This window comes from Notamacropus eugenii, chromosome 1 (genome assembly GCF_028372415.1).
Source record: "Notamacropus eugenii isolate mMacEug1 chromosome 1, mMacEug1.pri_v2, whole genome shotgun sequence".
Taxonomy (NCBI): domain Eukaryota; kingdom Metazoa; phylum Chordata; class Mammalia; order Diprotodontia; family Macropodidae; genus Notamacropus; species Notamacropus eugenii.
In genome coordinates, this window is record NC_092872.1 from 506,900,550 (window position 1) to 506,921,952 (window position 21,403).

Consider the following 21,403-nt stretch of genomic DNA (forward strand, 5'->3'; position numbering starts at 1 on the left):
TTCACCCTTCCCCATCTCTTGGCCTAAATTCCTCAAAGGTATAAATAGTAATTGCTCTGGCACTACCTTGCTCTACCTGAGGGGAAGAGTTCCCTTCTCTAAAGAGATACATGCTGCCCCTTCTATAACAAGGTTGTCAAAGGTAGCCTACATCAGCTGTATTAATGTCTCTTTGTTCCCCAAATGTAGATTCCCAGATGATTATATATATGTATAAAGCTTTACATAATGTCCCCAAACAAAGAAAAAATTTAACAGTGACAGATCTTAGGGGTAGATAACTTAAAATTAGCATAAATATATTCAAAAATAAGGACACTAAGGGAAAAGAGCTTTTTTAAATTCAATTTTTCTGGTTGAACTGCCAGCTTATATATTAAATCAACACTTTAGAAAGGACAATAACATATTCCAACCAATCTGATTGGTTTTAAAAGTGGCACACATTTTGTTCCCATCCAGACAACAGAAAGTCTATTTATACATCATTTAAAATCATCACACTTCATAAACAACTCCACCCCACTACACAAACAGAAACAGTTTTCCAGAGAAACATCTAGGAGTCTGAAATGCTTCAAATGTATTATTACATCATTAACCTCTGCAATATCCCTTTGAGTTTTGTGGTCATGAAATATTAAATACCATTATAGTAAAAGAGAAACAAAGGTAGTTCAATTTTTTAAAAAAATTCTTTAAAAAATTATTTGTTTTTGGTTTTCTAAACTTCATTTCAGAATAGATCTTTCCCTTTCTACCCAGTGAACCTTGTAACAATGAATAAGAAAGAAAAATAATTAAGCAAAACCACACAACATTCTATATCCACAGGCCCGTTTCTGCAAAAGGGGGAGGGTATCTTAAAACTATACAACTTTCATTTTTCCTTTGTTGTTTCTATTTACATTGTTGTAGTCACTGTATATATTATTTTTTCTGGTTCTTCTTCCTTCACTCTCGTCAGTTCACACATAAATGTCCTGCTCACTCATCCAGTTCCCATCCTTCCACTCCCCTCCCTTCCCTAGTCTGACCTCTTGGTGAAGCAACTAGTGAATTCTAGTATCCTCACTACTCTTGAATCCTTTGCTCTCCTGCACTGTCACCAATCGTGCCTTGCCAAATCCAAACCCTGGATTCTTCCTAACATCCATCACCTCTGCTCTTATTCACATTCTGCTAAATGAAGCTGGATGACATGAAACTTTCACTGGGCTCACCACAAATTTATGTTATTTAATAATCCCAAGTGGACCCTCACTGTAGCAAGGTAGCCATTCTAATCAACTGATTATCCTACTCTCTCCAAAGGTTATTTCAGATCTTTCCCCAAGCCTCCATGGCATGTTTTCCTCCTATCCTCTGACTCATTTCACCTTATCTTCCCCAACTATCTACTCTTTTTCAGTCTCAGAAGAGGAAGCTATTCACCATGCAAAGGCCAACACCCCTGAGTACACCAGTGACTATCTCCTATGACTCCTACAAGAGTCAAGGATACATGTAGGGGTGATGGTCTTAGCAAGGGGACAAGTGAACAAGGCAATAAACGCTTTCATCTTTCCCACTCTCTTATTTTTAATCCTTATCTGCCTTCCCAGTTGTCTAACATAATCATTTCCCCATCATGTTTTAAAACCCTCATTTGGTCATCCTATAGATATTACCCATCATCCTGGATCTTTCCTCTCCTTGGCTAAACTCTTTAATAAAGCTATTGACACCAGGTACTTCCAATTCCTCTCGTTTCTGCTCTCTTCTAAATCCTCTACAAGCTGGCTTCGGACCTCAATTAAGCAATTGAGAGTATTCACTCTCCAAACTTCCGAATGATCTCAATTACCAAATCTAAAGGCCCTTTTTCAATCATCATCCTTCTTGGTCTCCCTGCAGCATCTGATACTTCTGATCACCTCTTCATTCTTGAAGTTCTCTTGAGACTGCTCACTCCTGGTTCTCCTCCAACCTATCTTTTCTTGGTCTCTTTTCGTGGTTGTTCATCCATGTCACACCTGCTAACTTTGGGTGCTCTCTCCGGTTCTGTTCTCGGTCCTTTTCTCCTTCTATACTATTTCACTTGGTGATTTCATCAGCTTCCACAGATCCAGTTCTCTCCATGCAGATTTTCTACTCTTTCTTCTGAGCTACAGTCCCACATCCAATGGACCGTTTGGATACCTTGAACTGGATGTTGTGTAAGGATCTCAAATCAATATGTCCATAATATAACTCATTATCTGTCCCCAAAAAACCTTATCCTCTTCGCAAACTCATTATTCTGCCACCCACATTGACAAATGCAGTGTCATCCTTAAGTCCTCACTTATTCAACCCCCTTGCACAATCTATGATCAAATCTTGTTGATCTGACCTCAGAACATCTTTTGTCTATATCTCCTTCCTTCTACTCTTCAAGCCACCCACCAAATTCCGACCCTCGTCACCTCTTGTCTGGGCTACTGCAATAGCCTTCTAATTGGCTTCCCTGCTTCTAGTCTCTTTCCACAGCATTCTACCCTCCATTCAGCTGCCAAAGTGATTTCTTCAAAACTGCAAGTCTGACCATGTCCCATATACACGCCCTCCCTCAGTAAACTCTAATGCTCTTTATTACCTCCAGAATCAAGTATAAAATGTTCTGACTGGCACTTAAAAATCACAATTTGACCCCCACACTCTTTACAACTGTGTAATGCTGGCCTACCTGCTGTTTCTCACATATTCCCTTCTCTGTGTTTTTATACTATCATCCATGCTTGGAAAGCTCTCCTTCCCCACCTCCATCTTTTGGTTTCCCTGACTTTTTCCAAGACTCGCTTCAGGTCCCGTCACCTGGCACTGCCTTCCCTTCTGAGATGATCTTCTATCCCCTCAATATATCTTGAACATACCTAGTTGTCTCCTCTGTTAAGGAATGTGAGCTCCTAGAAGGCAGAGTTCGTTTGCGAATCCCTAGCTCTTCAAATAATGTTTATCTCAGCTTAGTTTAGGACAGGGCTAGGGAGAGGGATTGGATTTGTTATTTCCTCAGCATAAGGAGCTCTCCCATGAGGAAATTCCCTCTAGCAATGTGAGCTGACACTTTCTTGGCAACTTAAGAGTCTTAGGGAAGTGGCTCCAACACTGAGGGGTTAAGTGACTTGCCCAGGGTCACACTGCCAATATCCAAAGTGGAACTTGAACTCAGTTCTGCCTTATGCTGAATCCAGCTTTCTATCCATGTGACCTCACTTCTCCTTAAGTGCTTAATAAACACTGATTTATCAGACTAACTCATAGTTCCATCAATGGTGTGCCTGTTTTTTCTACAGCCCCTCTAACAATAACTATTTCCATACTTTTGTCGTCTTTGAGGCATTCAATTCAATAAACATTTATTAAGGCCTACAACATTGAAGACACGGGGATAGGTGCCTGGAGGAGTAAGTAGTTAGTAGACTTCTTTAGTCTCAGGTGAGAAGCTAATAGAGACAAAGTGGACTAAACCAACCTAAAGACCACATTACCTATGCTATGCAGATAAAGAAAACATTAACTTTCAGCCTATCATGACTGGTTACTGGTTCTAAATACACAATTATTTCAAAAGTAAGATGCATGATGAGGCTCTCTACTGGAGAGAAAGAATTCATAGAAGGCCCAAACTGAGAATATGCTTTCCATACTTTCTATAGGATTCAGAGATAAGCTGTCCTCCCCCAATGTTCTTTTCATAGTCTATTCTTGCCAACAAGCCTGACTGTAGAGACTAAAAGACAATATTTAGTATATTAATAGCCATGATTGTGTGCTTTGTAAAAACCAAGGTTATCTTGGTACAAACATGTTTAGAGGAGCAGCACTATTATTTTTATTCAATTTGTCCAACTCTGTGACCCCAATTGGGGTTTTCTTGGCAAAGATGGTGGAGTGGTTTCCCATTTCCTTCTCCATTTCATTTTGCAGATGAAGAAATTGAGGCAAATATGGTTAAGTGACTTACCCTGGGTCACACAGCTAGAAAATTATCATATGCCTAATTTGAACTCAAGAAGATGAGTCTTCCTGACTTGAGGCCCAGAACTCCCTACTGTGTGCCACCTAGCTGCCCCCTAGGGTAGCAGTAATCTCATTTAAATCAAAACACAGACCCCACCTCTTACTTAGAACTTGACAAAAGCTAACACACTTGAAAAACTGGGAGACACAATCCAGAAGACTATTGATATATAGAGGTTTCTTTCCTTTAATAGGTTTCATGTTTTTAAAAATTGAAAAGTTGCCAGAAACTTTACGTAACAGCTTTAGACGGCATGCATTCTATATGCAGAAGTGAGGACTAGGACAGGCACAGCATGAAGAAAAAATAGTTATACCATATTTGGCCTTAACTATATGCAGCTTTTCAAAAAGGAATTTTAAAAGATTTTAGAAACTAGGTTTAAACAAACTTTTGTTCATATCATGGAATAATTTGTGAAAAAAGAGAAAAACTATAAACCACATCATTTAACTCTTAGAAAAAATGGACCTTAACTGTGGTCATTAGAGGGGATTTAACTTCTTATATCACTTCTCCTTATAGAGGAGTTTCAATGTGTAGTTAGCCAACAGTAGCAAAACTTCTAATATTCCACAAGAAGTGGAATAAAGTCAGACAGACCATGGAGCTTACTGAGGCCTGCAGGTGGAAAATGAACATTTATTCTTTGACTGGACAGCACTGTAAATCAGAGATCAAGGACAAGTCTACTAAAAGGTAGTATCTGTCAGAGCTGAGATTATCTATGGAATATAATTCCTAAAGCCACAAGACATGCTGCTTTCTAGAATCCTGAAGAAACAGTAGCATGATATTCAGAATTTGCTACCTTTCTGATTTAACTTGCCTTTGCAAATCATGAATAAGAAGCAGTGAAAGATGTTTTTGCTTTCTGGTATAGTCTCAGGTTAAACTCTGATGAAGTCAATAGAGTATGTTGAACCTAGTCAACAAGGACCCTAGTGAGGGGTGTGCTGAAGCCAAGTTGTACTAGCTTGGAAGAGCTAGCTGTTAAAATTTTCAGTGAGCATTTATCCCTTGGAAATAGGCAAATGCTACAAATCAAGGCTTGATTTATTTTTTGTTGCTTGTCTAGACTGAAGAAGTTGATGGAGAATATGTTGATGATGTGGATTTTAAAGTTTAAAATGTTATCCGCACAATTTTTTAGACAGCTAAGCATTTAACAGCACATTCCTTGTTGTAGCCCTGAAAAGACAGGTTAAGTCTAAGGTGCTCTGTGCCAACGACACTCAACAAACTGGAAAAAGAAAACTGAAGGCATAGCCCCAACAACATATTTATACATCCTGGGCTCTACAGCCCCCTTCAACTCCCCATGTTTGAAAACTGTACTCCCTGTGTGAGTGTCATTACTGTGCTGCTTCTCTGTAATAATCCAATTTAGAGTTAGAGAATCAGACTTAGAAGTGACTTTAGTAATTATCTAATCCAATCACCTCATTTAAAAATGGTAAACCGAGGCTCAAGGTGTGTGCCAGCGCTGGGATTAGAAATCAGTTTTTCTAATTTAAGTCCAAAGAATGCACAACTTTGCCAAGGACAGTGGGATTGTCCAGTATAGAAAAAGTGTGTATTTATATCAGTTGTTTTGCCCACCTGAGATGGCTGCCTACCTTGCCAGAATTCATCACTCTCTCAACTAGACCACTTATCAATGGGCAAAATGTATGCCTCAGAGGGACACTTTTTCTCACCCCTCTCTATCACATCTACCTTTTCTTTTTATTCTTTTCTACCTCTTCTACTCACTGTGCTAAACCCCCTGGATATAAATAGAGGCAAAAGACAGTCCCAGTCCTCAAGGAAGTTTACAATCTAAAGGAGAAGACCACAAACAAACAAATGTATACAAAGCAAGCTCTACATAGGATGAAGAGGAAATAATCAAGAAAGGGAAGGGAATGGGAAAGGCTGGAAGCAAGGACAACAAAAAAAGAATTTTAAATTGGGACTTGAAGTCAAAAAGGTCAGTAGTCAGAGCAGAGGAGGAGGGATGTTTCCGGTGTGAGAGACAGCCAGAGAAAATGCCTGGAGTGTCTTATTCATGGAATGGCCAAGAGGCTGGCTTATACTATGTGAATCCATTTGGTCCTCACCAACCAATGCGTGAATACACTGATGTACAGAACTCCTTATGTGCAGTGATGTACATAAAAAGATATCTAAAAATTATGCCTTAAGTTGCCTGGGACACTGAGGAATTAACACAGGACCTGAATGCAAGCATTCCTGGATCCAAGGTATTAAGCCATACTGCCATTTCTGTTATGGGAATATCATCCATGAATTCACCTAAATTTTTTTTTTGCCTTTCCTTCCCAATGGGTTTAATGAATTTGCTATCCACCTTGTAGTAAGGAGTGTGCCCTTTTCATCTGCCAAAGAAACACAGAATTTAAGAGCTAGAAGTGGCTCAGAGGGCATCTCGCTAAACTAATAACAATAACAGCATTTATAAAATAATGCTTTAAGGGATTTAAAGCACTTTACACAGTCACAAATAAGTTCGTGAAGAAGAATCTCAAAAACACTGCAGACAGTTTCCACTTAAAGACTTCCAACGACAGATCCCACTACATTCTAAGGTCGCCCACTTCATTTCAAATTCCAATTCAACAAAACATTTATTAAGTACCTACTATGAAAAAGGCACCAAGGGAGTACTCAGGGACAGAAAGACCAAAATCAAACAATTCTTAACTTCAAAAAGCTTACATTCCATTTAGTAAGCTTGTCCAAGAGCAATTTCATCATTCCCTTCGTATACTCAGGCCTAGTAGTACCTATATTGTGGGAACATAGTACTTGACTGAAGAACACCCAAATTATTAGAAAGTTTTTTTTTCTCTAATCATCAAGGCTGAATCTGCTTCTCTAACTTAGACCCAGACCTCCTAATCATGACCTTTAGGAACAAACAAAATGAACCTAATCTCTCTTTCACATGACAAGCCTCTCAAATACGGACATCATGTCCCTGCTAAGCCTGAGTGGCTTGAGTGGTGCTTTGGAAAGGTAGATGAATTTGGAACCAGTCACTTGATCTTTCTGGACCCCTTTCCTCATTTAGAAAACGAGGGGCCTGGATGAGATGGCTAGCTCTAAATCTATGCTGCTTCTCTGGGCTAAAAAAAAAAAAAAAAAGCCCCAATTCTTTCACCTGATAGTCTTATGGCATGGCCTCTAGTCCTCTTATTATCTTAAAGAAAAACCTAAAATTTCCTAAGCTTGTTGTCCAGTAGTACACACAGGACTCCAGAAAAACCCTGAGACCAGGGCAGAGGACAGTGGAATTAACACCTTTTCCATTCTGGATATTGTACCTTGCTTAATGCAGTCTACTCAGTTGGGGCAGCTTGGTGAGACAGTGAGTAAAGTGCTGGGACTGGAGTCAGAAGTCCTGAGTTCAAATCCAGCCTCAGATACTTCCAAGTTTATGACATTGGGAAAGTCACTTAATCCTGTTTGCCTCAGTTACCTCATCTATAAAATTGGCTGGAGAAGGAAATGGCAAACCAATCTAGTATCTTTGCCAGAAAACCCCAACTGGGGTTGGACATAACTGAAAACAACTAAATCACAACAGATTCAATTCATAAAGTTCCTGCTATCTGCCAGTTACTGTACAAAGCACTGCAGATACAAAAAGTGGCAAAAGGCAGTCCCTAAGAGTTTACAATCTAATGGAAAGGATTGCAGGAGAACAAATATATACAAAGCAGGCTATATACAGAATAAATCAGAAATAATTAACAAAGGGAAGGTAATGGAATTAAGAAGGGTTTGCAAAGGCTTCTTGAAGGAGGTAGGATTTTAGTTAGAACTTAAAGGAATCCAGGGAGGTCAGTGGAGGGAGGAGCGAAGGGCAGAGGGTGTAGAAGGAGGAGAGAGAAGCAATGTACTGTTTATGGAACAGCTGGTAGGTCAGTGTCAACAGACAGAAGAGGACTTGTCGGGAAAGTAAGGTATAAGAACAAGAAAAGGTAGTAGAAGGCTAGGTTGTAAAGGCCTTTGAATGCTAAACAGCATTTTTTATTCACTCCTGGAGACAACAGGAAGCCACAGGAGTTGGTGGAGTGAATAGAGGGAGGGGTATTTTTTGAAATGGTCAGACCTGGGATTTTAGGAAAATCACTTTAGTAACTTAATAGAGTAAAGATTGGAGTGGGGAAAGGCAGACTGACCCACCAGAAGGCTACTGCAAATTAATCCAGTTGTGAGGTGATGAAGATATTATTAGCTGTTCTGGCTGTCATGTCACACTATTCAATCATATCTAGCTTGTAGCCCACTGAATGCCCTCTGATATATTCAGAGGAACTGGTATCTAGCCCTACCTCTTGCATCCTGTCCTTGGTAAGTTTATGTTTTGAACCCAAGCATAAGACTTCACATTTTTTCCTCTTAAATTTCATCTCTCAGATCGCTCTAAATTCACTTCCTTCTAATTTCTGGAGTATAACAGGTCTTCTGTTGTTCAGTCATTTTAAGTCATGTCTGATTCTTTGGGACCTTTTAGGAGTTTTCTTGGCAAAGATACAGGAGTGAATTGCCATTTCCTTTTCCAGCTCATTTTAAAGGTGAGGAAACTAAGGCAAACAGGGCCAAGCAACTTGCCCAGGGTCACCCAGCTGTTAAGTGACTGAGGCTGGATTTGAAGTGGGGAAGAGGAGTCTTCATGACTGGAGGCCCACTTGAAGTGTCAACAGCTGTCCTCTGGGTAAGTCAGTTCATCTTTAAGAACATCATCTGTAAAATGGGGATAATGATGCTTATATTACCTGCTCTTACTGTGAGTAAAATATGCAATACTATGTATAAAAAATTATGTAAAAGCAAGCCATATAAATAACAGTAGTAGTAGTACTTGAACCCTCCCTCTATTAAAAAATATATATGACTGGTCTGACATCCACTGGTATTACTAAGGCCCTACAGTGGCATTCAGGACTCAAGTGGTTATAAATGTTGTAAAGTGCAATTTGCAAGAATTAAAAAAAAATTACTCTAATCATTTCTAAATTGATAACTGCACATCAGAAGCTCAGTGATCTTCCTTAACTAACTTGAAAATTTGTTGCATTATCCTTCTTCCTAAAGAGGGTAGAGAATACTACAATAAGTTCAGAATGGATAAACAACCTATTAAACGCCATATTATTTAAAAAAGACATTCAGATGAGGTACCTTTTAAAGGCACTGAGGGATGGAGTGGGAAGAGGAGGAATTTCTAACTAAAAAAGGAACAGAAGAAATCGCAGAAGATAAAACTGATCATTCTGATATTATGATTATTAAAAAGCTTTTGGAGCACATGGAATTAGGATAAAGGAAGCTATCGAATAGGGAGGGAGGAATGGGCATAGAAGGGAAACTCCATCAAATATCTTTGCTAAGAGTGTGATATCCAAAATACAGAGTGAACTAATATAAAAATTAAAACTCATGAGCCAATGGCAAAATATTCAAAGGATACAAACAATTCTCAAAAGAAGAACTGAAATTAACAAACTATTAGCAAATTATAAACTATTATCCAAGAGTATTACAAATCATTAAGGATAAGAGATGTGCAAAGCAAAGCAACTTTGCAGTTTTATCTCACATCAACAAAATGGCAAAGATGAAAAGAGTGCATACTGGAGAGGCTTCAGAAACACGGGCACATCAATACCCTGCAGATAAGAGCTGTGGACTGGTCTAACCACTCTTGGTAGCAATTTGGACTTAGTTTAAAAAGTGACTAAGCTGTCTAAAGCCTTTGACCTGGAGATCCCACTGTTACTCAAGTCAAAGATAGAAAAACACTGGTACAATCTATACCAAAATAATCCTAGAACCTTCTGTGGCATCCAAGAAGAAAAAACAAAGCCGATTACCCACTGATTGGGAAATGGCTTAAAATAAAAATGTCCAGCATTAATGTAATAGAATGTTATTGTGCTGTAATGATCAAATTTGGCTCCAGAGAAGAAATGAGAAAACACACATCTCCTTTCTTCGCAGAGGTGGGGGCCGAGGAAATGAAACACTGCATATGCTGTCAGACTTGGTTGATGTATTGGTTAGTTTACTGAACTGGTCTCCATCCCCATCCACTCCCTTTGTTATGAGGACTAGCTCACTGGGAAGGACAGAGAATGAACTATTATGAAATGAAGGTAACATTAAAAAAAAATCAATGAAAATAGTAAACTAAGAGCCTACAGGACAAGCTCAAATTATTCAGGTATTATTAACTTTGAGGATTATACAGTACTAAGAAACACTAAATATTCACATCATTAAAACCCACGTACTTTAAAAACTTATCACAATCATGGAATGTAAGGCAGTAATGAAGATAGTTTATTAGTTAGTACATGAAAAAAGTGATCTGTTTAGCTTTCTGTGTCTCAGTGCCCTCAGACGGGGTGATGGGACCCCGACTCCTGAAAGGAAAAGACCATGTCTTTGAAAGCAACTCAGTCCCTGAATATTCGCATACACTGACTTCTCCTTTCACTATAGCCCCTGGTCCAACCCAGACTATTTACCCACTCCTTAGTCCCATCCAGATCCTTTCATGGTCCTTTTTGTATATAAGCATTAGTCTTACTCCATTAAGTTGCATATTCCTTAAGTATCTTGCCCTCACTATTGGCTTTACAATAAACCTTGCCACTTTCACTGGAAGATGGTTTGAGTTGAGTGAATTCAATCCAGGTGGATGCTGCCCTATACCCTGACATTTTGGGGGTCCCAGAAACCCCAAACCGCATCATGTCCATAAAAAAGACAATGTTCTACGTAATCTCTAAGATCTCTTCCACATATAAACACTCTGTATTCACTCAGACTTCTACTAAAACTAGGTTTCTTTTTTTCTGATCTCCAAATCCCTAAAGGCTTTGATACCTGTTCAATTTTCTAAAACATTTTTCACTTTAATTTTCTTCCTGTCTTGGCAGAAACTGCTTCTCCTTATCTTCTCCACACAGTTTGAAACAAAAACAAAATAAAAAACCATACTCTACTTCACTGCTAAATAAATATATACTCCACTATATATTCCCTAAGATTCTAATTCCTTCTTTTCTCTCTAGATACCTTTCAGGTCTGCAGAGACTACACAGGACACACCCAGAATCCCATACCACTGGAAGCAATTCTAATCTAGGTAAAAGGTCCTGATGATAACATCTATTTTCTCCAAGTACAGAGAGTAACAACAGAAAAAGAGGCAGTCCCTCTTAGGACTTTCTCCCAGGAGAATTTTTATCTACTTATTATGCTTCAGAGTTCAACTTTCTTCCTCCCTTTTTTCTTCCCCCTAAAACAGCTGTCAATTACTTAAAGCTAGAGATGGGATTTAGGCTAATTGTTTGGGAGTCTTGTGCCTATTGAAATACTAAGTATGCATTGATATAAACAATCCATTGGGATACCAGCGGGGAACTATACAAATCCACTTTATTCTGCATGCTTAAAAGACTAGTGAAGAAAAAAGGAGAAATGACACAAGTCGGTAATAATCTGCTAAAGAATACAATTCTAGAAAGGAACTTCTTTGAGTTTAGTTATTAATATAAATACTGAAAACATAATACATCCAAAAGGCAATGGGGAAAGGGGATGTTTTTCTAGATTTTCTCAGTGGTATTTCACCATTGGGAGAACCAGCAAATAATCATAATTATATCAAAACATTACTCAGATATCAACAACTTATGATTAAATATAATGCCAGTACCTAGAAAAATATTACATAGGTAGATACTATTTTGCCACACTGACACATTTATAGTACTTGTAATATAATCTACTTTAAATGATCATTCAAGGTTCTCTTTTTCCAGTGAAAATTAGATTCCAATAACTCTTGTTACACAGTGGAAGCCAATGGTTATATCTGGTCAGATGACATACTTTAAAAAGCACATAGTATGCACCGTCAACAGGCTAGAGGAATCTTGGATACATGGCACCATAGGAAAAAAGTCTAAGAGATAAGGATCAAATACTTGGACAGCACAAAATGAGGACATCAGCTCAGGTAAAATGAATACCACAGGGCAACTTTGTTAATGATTCATAAACTGCCACCAAAAGGATAAAACTAGAGTACTAAATTCGGTAGGCAAGACTCTGCTGAAGCAACAAAATTAATAAATATTAAGCACCTACTATGTGCCAAGCACTGTGCTAAGCAGTAGGGATACAAGGGTAAAAATCAAACAGTCTCTTATGCCCAAAGAATTTATATTCTCTCCAAGAAACTTTAGGGCAGCCACGCTTTGGTGGATGGAAGTTGGCATTCAATATCTACCATTTTCTTCTTGCCAAACATTGTACTTATCTGTCCTGATCATGGCCCCTATTCCAATGTCAACTTTTTCAAACCCAAACACAGAGATGTAGTTTATGTAGATTTCTTATGTGGAAATTAAAATATCATGTTCTAAAAGTCTAATATGGATCACTAATGCTAAACCATAAGCAGTAATTTTTCCCATCTCTTCACCCCTGTTTCTCCCTAGCCCTACACCCTCATTTTGTAGGGGTACGTATGGCAAGTTGAGAGATATCTGTATTTTGCTGGAACATCTAAAAGAAAATGCTATATAATGTTTATAGACAAATGGTGGTGGTAGTAATGTTTAAGAGGTTACCTTTTGGAGAAATGTTAATTCATACTATTTTAATAAATGTACAGAGATGAAAAACTGCCCAGAAATACTAAGGAATATTAGAGTTTACATGTCCCATCCTACCTATATTCTAAAGTATCACCACATTAAATCAGCATTTGGCAGATACATACCTATATGCATAATTACATGTATATATATCACTAGAATCTAATTACTTTTTCTAAGAGATTACTGCAAACAAAAGAAACTTCTTGGGTGAAAAATTTTTAAGAAGTCTTTCCACTTCTGAGGCAGTATTGCTTAGTGAATACAGTACTGGTTGAAGAGTTAGGAAGTCATCGGACCAAATCCCATCTTAGACACTGGCTATGTAACCCAGAGCAAGTTACTTGACCTCTGGATGCCATAGGTAATTGCCTAGAATATATTTAGGGCTAGATCTCTTGGTGGAGGGAACTCCTAAAACTGAGAAAAATCACAGTTCTTTTCTTAGTCCAATCTTCCAGTTCATAAAATGATTCAAATAGGAAAAAATCAGGAGATAGATCCAGCCTGTGAATGTATATGCAGAATATAAATAAAGTGCAGTCTGGTAAGCAAGTTAAGGGTCTCCAGGGTGAATTCAAACACATATTACATAAAAAAAAAATTAAATGATATTTAAGTAACCCTTTAAAGACTGTAGAGATTTTGATCCTCACAACCATCCCTAGAGTTTCTTACTGTATGTATTATACTCATTTTGCAGAAGAGGAAACCATGGTTAAGTGACTGGCCCTGAGTCACACAGCTACTATGTGTCTGAGGTGAAATTTGTACTCAGGCTTTCCTGACTCCAGGTCCACTGTGTCACCTAGCTGTATCAACACATATTCAAAATATTAGGGTATAAACATAGTTTATACTACGAAGCCCTTGTTTCTACTCAGCAAGTCAGCAAAAGGGCATAGTTTTAAAGATAGGAGAGAATTCAAGGGGGCATTTAGTTTTTAACCTCCTCATATTAAGATGAGTTGGGATTTAAACCGATGCTTGAACCCTGACTCTGACACTTTTCGAACTACACTACAAAAGGAGAAAGGTGCTCATAGTTGTAATCCAAATTAAGGAACTAATTTTGTTTATTATAGATAATAAAGAAGTACAATAGTTAATTTAATTCATTCATAGGCTTTTGTGTTTTTACCCTCTCCGAAGTTTCATATCGAGGAACACAATTTCACAATTTATGCAGGAAGATGGGAAGGAGACTTAGGGAAAGGTGAGAAATTTACTTTCCTTGGGGGAAAAAAAACCTCACAAGTTGACTCCAGTGATTTAGTCTTCTTAACCCACCCATCTCAGAGTCAGGCTTTGGTTTGTTTTCACAACAGTACAGATGGATTATCTACCCACCTAAAAGAGTAAAGAAAAATCCTTTGTAAAATAATTAAATCAAACCACCACTACTTTTGAAAAGGTTATGTCAATCACCTACCCTACATCTCCCATCACAATTCCAGCAACTTTGCAGATAAAACCTTTTCCCCAAGCAATTACTCAGTCCCAAATTGGCTTTTCCTAATTAGGGGGGGGGGCTCCTTGAGGGAGAAGGCAATCTCTAATTTTGTATCCTTAGTGATTGCCTAACAATAGGTCAACAAGCATTTATTAACTTACTACACACCAGGCTCCAGTTAACCTGGAGGGATGGAAGGGTGGGCATAAGAACCGCAAAGAAAATCCGGTTCCTGGAAGAGCTTGCTTTCTAAAGGAGGAGGCAACAAGCAAACAACTATGTTTGTAAAAGACATGTCTACAGGTATACATATGTAAAAGATGTATACAGGGTAAATTGGAGGTGGCATATAATAAGCACTTCATGAATGCTTTTTAATTTATTCATTCAAATATGATTTATTATTTTTCTTATACTGCCTTAGGACCAATGACATACACTGGTGAAATCTGTAAAAGGTCTTGAGGCTAAGGAACACAACACAGGTAGTCAATATACATGGCCATGGAATTTATGACCCTTGCTGGCCTCATTAACTTTGAATTAATTGGCCTACTTCATCCACGTGAATAAAACATACCTATTAGGACTGAAGAGAGTACTGGTTTTCAAAGTATAATCCTGAGCCTTCAGGTGTCCTGAATCCCTTTCAGGGGGTCCTCCAAACAATTTTCAAAGTAATAAAGACATTATTTGCCTATTAGGATACTCCTCCCTTTTCCAACTAAATATATTTACGAGGCTGAATTTTCTTCAGATATTTCAACCAAAACAACATGCTGCAACAGATTGAATGCAGAAGCAGATATCAGAATTTACATTTGCCTTCTACTAAGCTGTCTTCTATTAAGTCAAACATTGGAAGATTTGCAAAAATAGGTAAAACAATGACACTCTTCTCACTAATCTTATTTTGGTTTGGAAAATATAGTCTTTTTTTCGTAAAATGTAATTTGTTAAGGTTTAATGGATGTATGGTTATTTTTAAAGCATTTAATAAATATTTATCTACTTTAATTAGTAATATGGTAAATAACCATAACTATAACACAAATCAACAGAAATTCTTTGGAGGTCTCAATAATTAAGAGTGTAAAGAGGTCCTGAGAATAAAAAGTTTGAGAACCATTATGATAAAAGTATAAAGGAATCCCTTTACAATTCTCAAAAAAGAGCTCTACAAATATAAGGCATTGTATAATAGGTGGAATCTGCTTTGTCAAGGAAAAAAGGGTAAAATTGGCTCTGGCTTACATTTGGAGCAAGGAGATTTATCAAAAAACTTCCTAAGAAGACTTTTTCATTCTGAGAAAAGAGATTTGTCTGAGAGTGAATAGATATGGAGAAAGACATGGAGTAGGCCTTGGGAAAGGGCAGGTCACAAAAAAGCTCCCACTAGGGCAAGAGTAATACAAAAGACACACAAGGCTCCTTCGACTGAGAATCCCAAAGTACCCAATTTCTAGGAATGGGTCTCCTTATTCTGGTCAGAAAAGCTTCTGTGTTACTGCTGACATCTAATAAATACTTCATAAAAACTAACTCAGTAGTACTCCTTTTACATCCTACTTCCTCCGGGAAGCCACCAGCCTGATCAATTTTCTTTGTTTTAATATTTAACAACACAAGACAGTGCAGTCATGTTTGAGATTTAAAATATAAGGCTGAGCAAGATAATTGAAACATGTTCTAATTCTTTTTTCCTGCAGTAGCATATATATATATATATATATATATATATATATATATATATATATTGCAGCACACCTGAAGATTTAATAAAAAGAAGTCTGAGGATACACAAATCAAAGTCATTCACAGGTTGCTTATTCCATAATAATAAAGAGTCTAATATATAAAAACTGTTAAAAACAATGAATATTTCTGTTGTTCCCTTCTTCCCCAAAATGCTTACACATTTATCCTTTCCTTTAAGGAGGATATGATGAAGAAGCCGGCAATGTTCGCTTGTTTCTGCACTGTAATGAATTTGATCTCTGCAGAGCAAGGACTGCTGATGACTCTCTAGCTAATTTTGTGGTTAAGTTCAGTTTATAATTTAAGCATTACAAAGATATTTTTAAATGCCTTCTGTGTTCCTATCTTAGCTCCATAGGCATTTGTCCTTCATATGCTACTACTCACTTGACACATATGCTGAAGTTGCTTTGAGTGATGTGATTTCTGGAATTCTGTTTCGCCAGCAGTGAAAGCACTAAAAAAATGGTTTTCTTTCTCCTCTTTTCTAGAAAGCCCATTTCTTGCTTTCCCTAAGGGTTTCCACATAAAGATGAATCACCTGACGAGGAAGATGGAACACTGAGCACAGACTATTTGGGATATTTTCATAAGATAATTTAGAGTTGGAAAGGACCTGAAAGGTCATCTAGTTCAGTTTCTTCATTTTACAGATAAAGAAACTGAAGCCAAAAGAGAGGTTCAGTGGGATGCCCAAAGTTCAGAATTTAAATTCAAGGTCCTTTGACCCCAGATTCAGTGTTCTTTACATTATACCATAGTGACTCTCAAAATTTCCTCTTCTCTTAGTAGAGTGCCATAAGTGATAATTAACAAAAAGTCATTTCTTCAGTGGCATTCATGGCACCCAATTCAACCTCAGTTTGCAAAAATTCACTCAGTTACTACTACTAATTTGCATCCACCACTTTACACACTGGCCCTCTTCTTTACAGACATAGTTTGATACTAAAAAGATAATCTATCAACATGTTGACTCAAAAGCATAGAAAAGGTTTAAAGAGAATAGCAAGCAGATAAACAGACTTCTAAAATGACATTAGCTGTCCTCTAGGGACATGATGATGGCCTGGCAACAATTTTCTAGTGGCCTAGAATAGAATTCTTCAGGCTTTCCATTAGTTATAGGTGTCTCCTTTCTCTACTAGTGGGGGCTTAGGTAAATGAAGTTGGGACGTGTTAGGGAAGCAGTAATAACTTAGGAATGATTTTGAGAGATTACAGCAACATAGTTTTAATTAGAGGCTAGCCAAACCTACGTTGACAAAGGGCAGTTTATCCAGGTATAAAAATAAAGTGCAACTATTCGTGTCAGCCCTTATTATTTCACACACCTGGGTGATGGCCCTTAGGAACAACTCTAAATGGAAATCATTTCCACCAACATTTGCTAAAAATAAATACATAAATAAAGTCATTACAGTAGATTACCCTGTTTTAGTAATGTAGCAACTAGCCTACATGCTTAGAGTGCAGTTACAAAGTTGCAACGTCCCATAGGACAGCATTAAAACACCTTCTCTTCTGTCAACTTCAACTATTTGAACTTAATTTTAAATAGCAAACGTTAAGTCCCTGCACATTCAGGAGCCAATGTCTCTGTTTTATGAAGCAAAATGGCAAGAGTTTTAGCATGTTTTCTAGCAATCCCTCAAGAAGGGGAAGCATAAACAAAATAACAGGTAAATGTAAAGCACTGACAAACCCTGGGCTAAAGGCCCTAGGTTTCCTTGCAAATAACAAATTAGAACCAGTTGCACACGTTGCATTTGGTATCCCCTCTTCGAAGCTCCCAGCAGCCCTGACAATTTTAATAAGAGCAAAGAGAGCAGACACCAACCCCAAAAGAAGATATTATTTACTTAGGCTGCCACCGAGAAAGCTTACACACTACCCATTCGTAGGAAGGCTACCCAAAGTATGCACAAACCAACCCGGGCAGTTTCTCTAGGTAGAAAACTGGGCGCGGGGAGGAGGGGAGGAGATGAAGAAATAGAATCCTGTAAAGTCAAGTCATTGGAAAGAGAAACGTTTCTGCAAAGGAGAAATTTCCATTTTTCTTTCTGGGGCACAACATCAGAAAGTCCAGAACCTGGGGCGCGGGGGAAGAGGGTCTGGAAAATCCCCAGCGCCCGGTCCCGCACAACCCCGAGGCCCAGAAGCTCAGCCCTTCCCCCACCCCCAGCCCAGCTCCCGGCACCCACCCAGTCCTCCCGGCGCTGGCAGGCAAACGCCCAGCGGGCAGCCCCGGCCCGAACCGGAGCCTTCCCTTCTCCAGGCTATCCGTCTCCTCTTTGGCAGTGTGGGGTGTGGGAAGAGGAGGAGCTGGGCTCTGCAAAGGAGCAAGGCAAGTGGGGCCCGGTCCCGAAATGTCCAGGATTCAGACCCGGTAAATACAATAAACAGGTGGACGCCCCTTCGAAACGCGTTTTCCTGGGTGGGGGAGGGGAATCTGAAGCTAAATCTAAGGGGGGAGGGGGGGAGAAGGGGACCTCCAAGCGGCCAAGACGCACACACAGAGCCCCCGAGAAATAAACCTGAAGGACATTTTCTTCGCGCCTGCCTCTCCCGGGCCCCCGGAAAATGGCTGCCAGTGGTGCCTCGGCCAGGGCCCGCAAACGCCCCGGCCGGGCCCGCGTCCCCGCGCTCTTACCTTTGAATTTGAGCTCGTGCTGCGGCTCGAGGCTCAGGACCTGCTCCACTTTCGCCATATTCCTCGGATTGGGGGAGGGGCGGGGGCGGGAGAGGGGGTGGAGGCGGCCGCTTCCCGCTGCACCAGGGTCGGTGACCCAGGAGGTTAAAATAAAGAGGGCATGGAATAACAGACGGAAAACACGCTCAAGGAGCACCGGCGGAAGGCGCAGAGGGGTCTCGGCGACCTGGCGGAGGGCGGGCGGCGGCGAGATGCCCGGGGAGCCCAGCCGCGGCCCGGCACCCTCACACACTCACTCGCACACGCACGCACACGCACGCACGCACACGCAGACCCACAGCCAGACCCGGGGAGAGAGGGAGCAGGCGGCGGAGGCGAGGGAGCGGGGGTAGCGGCGGCGGCGGCGGCGGCGGCGGGAGGCGCCTGCGATGATGCAGCACCCGGAGGGCCGGACAGGCCGGAGCTGACGTAGCGAGCGCTGCGAAAGCCTGGTCCTCCTTCCCGGCCACCTGGGCGAGTGCGCGCGTGCTGGATCCGCCTGGGGCGGAGAGGGGAGAGCTGGCGCGCGGAGGAGAGGAGGGCAGGGCCGCGCGCCCCGAGGGAGGGCGTGGCGCCAGGGGCGGGGGCGCCGGGGCTGGGCCTCCGGGAGGAGGGGGCGTGGGGAGCCCCCGAAGGGGCCGGGGCTGGGGCGGCACGAGCGCGCCGCCGCCCCGCCGTGGTGCTGCCCTCGTTCTGCTGGAGACCGCGGCTCTCGTTCTTTCTGGGGTGTCAGCGGCCGGCTTTGACCGTTCTTTCCACCACCACCGGATAGTTACCTTTGCCCAGAGGTCACCTGGAAGGATGGTGCCCGGGGCCTTGGCGGAACCGTGGGCATCGGGAGCAGCAGTGTTCAAATGAATATCAGTTTTACTTCTGAAACAAGCGAAGGAACTTGGGCAACCCAGATGCAAGTGCATTATTCTGATAATACATAATGCTTGTACATAACCTTGCAACAGTTTCTACCACCGGTTACTATCGTTAGATTCACTAATCTGTTAGGTGGACCAGGCTCAGGGTAATTACCCCCACTTTAAAGATGAGGAAACTGAGGCCAAGAGAAATCAATTGATTTGTCCGTCGTTGTGCTGCAGCTAGGTGACGACGTGGATAGGGTCAGGAGGACCCGAATTCAGATCCGACCTTGGGCAAATCACTTCACCTCATTTGCCTCTGTTTCCTCATCTGTAAAAGGAGTTGGGGAAGGAAATGGCAAACCACTCTGGTGGGTGGGATTGGGAGGAGTTGGACACGACTTAGTAACATACTATTAGTAAAAAGGGACCTTTAACACAGATTTTCTACCCTTGGGTTCAATGATCTGTGTTAGACCCTACTGCCGTTCCTATATATTAAATAACAGGTGCTCTACAATCCTCTGAAAGCCTCTGAAGGTATCCTCAGACTATTCTATAAAATATAATTAATGTGAAAGTCTTACATCAACCAGGAAAGGGAAGGATTATGAAATACCTTCTTCTACCTTCTTCTGTGGAAGTTCTCTGAAAATAAATATTTTCCCTGTTAATCTTTTAGATCAATTCCTTAATATAATAATTTGTCAGTGCTGTCCCAGTATTTTATCTCTAGACAATTAGGAGCCGTAAAATCTGGTTCTGATTTTTATTTTTGTGTCTAAGCAGATCTAGGGCTTTTCACTGGCAGGAGTGTTTTAACATCTGACCATAAAACACGATGAATCAACCTATTAAAGCTTGCAACAAGGCAGAAGATTGTGTAGAAACATTAAGGAAGTAGGCTACAGTATATATCTGCATTATTTATAATGTATCCCACCTCTTCAGCTGTTTCTGTCCATCTCAAACTTCTCTGTTCATCTTTAGAAGGCCTCTTTCTGATCCCTGGGTGGTTCAGACTAACCGTGATCCTGTTTAATGTTGTGCATTCAGTGACTTAGAAAGATTCTTCTTTCTCATTTCGCTACATAATTTAAATCATTTTGCTTTTCTTCATTTGACTTTTTTTTTTAAATGAAGAATGACAACTTTGGTTTGTCTCTATTTAAAAGCTGCAATATGAAAAAAAAATTAGCATGTTAATTATGAGCCACATGTTAAATGACCCTCAGCTCTTAGGAGATATACAGGGGTTAGCATTATATATGCAAATACAAATCAGCTCACATATAGCAGTCATGAATCTTGTTACATCAGTAAATAATTAAGCATGTCAAACAGCAGGCTTAGATGTCTGAAATCAACTTTGTCCAGGAAGTGATTTGTATTTAACCATCACTTTCAGATGCTATTTTTTTTCTACTTCTTCAAATGTTCTTCCACATTTGCCAGATCACTTTAGCCTCTGTATCAGTTTATTCAATTTCAAAATACTGAAGAGGCAAGTTAAGATTTTTCTATTTAAACTCAGTCACTTAGAACAACAGGTTGTACTTTTTAAAAAAATGAATCTGATTTCTATAAACTTCGTATTTAAAACTTTCTTCCCAGAAATTCGTAAATTTGGCAATTATACTCTATCCCACTTGTAAAAATTGTTCTTTTGCACTTAAAAAGAAATCAAGGGTAACTGAAAAAGAATCCCCAACATCTTAACTGTCAAATGTGGAATTATTGCTTTTGTAATAACATATTAAAGGAAAAAACAAATCTAGATATTTTATAATTTAAATGGCTTGTATAATAAAATCTGTCAAATTTGCATTGCAATCACACGGGTTAAAAATGAGTTCTTATTGTTGTTTTCATAATTCTTATTCTCATTCTTTCATACATTAATAGTATTGATGTTAGCTG

General features: G+C 39.8%; 1 protein-coding gene and 1 long non-coding RNA gene across 2 annotated transcripts in view; both read right to left on the minus strand.

Annotated features, from left to right (window-relative positions):
- The window catches only part of VAPB (VAMP associated protein B and C), a 64,609-nt gene extending 45,436 nt beyond the window's left edge, over window positions 1-19,173 (minus strand). Inside the window, exon 1 of the mRNA XM_072633444.1 lies at window positions 18,591-19,173. Within this exon, the coding sequence (XP_072489545.1) occupies window positions 18,591-18,648 (58 nt within the window). The 5' untranslated portion in view covers window positions 18,649-19,173. The remainder of the gene's footprint in view (window positions 1-18,590) is intronic.
- Window positions 6,654-18,124, minus strand: LOC140519920 (uncharacterized). The gene is made up of 2 exons (XR_011972322.1): window positions 14,760-18,124; window positions 6,654-14,076 (listed from the first exon to the last, which is right to left on the minus strand). It is a non-coding gene; the product is annotated as an uncharacterized lncRNA (long non-coding RNA).
- Window positions 19,174-21,403: the final 2,230 nt, after the last annotated feature.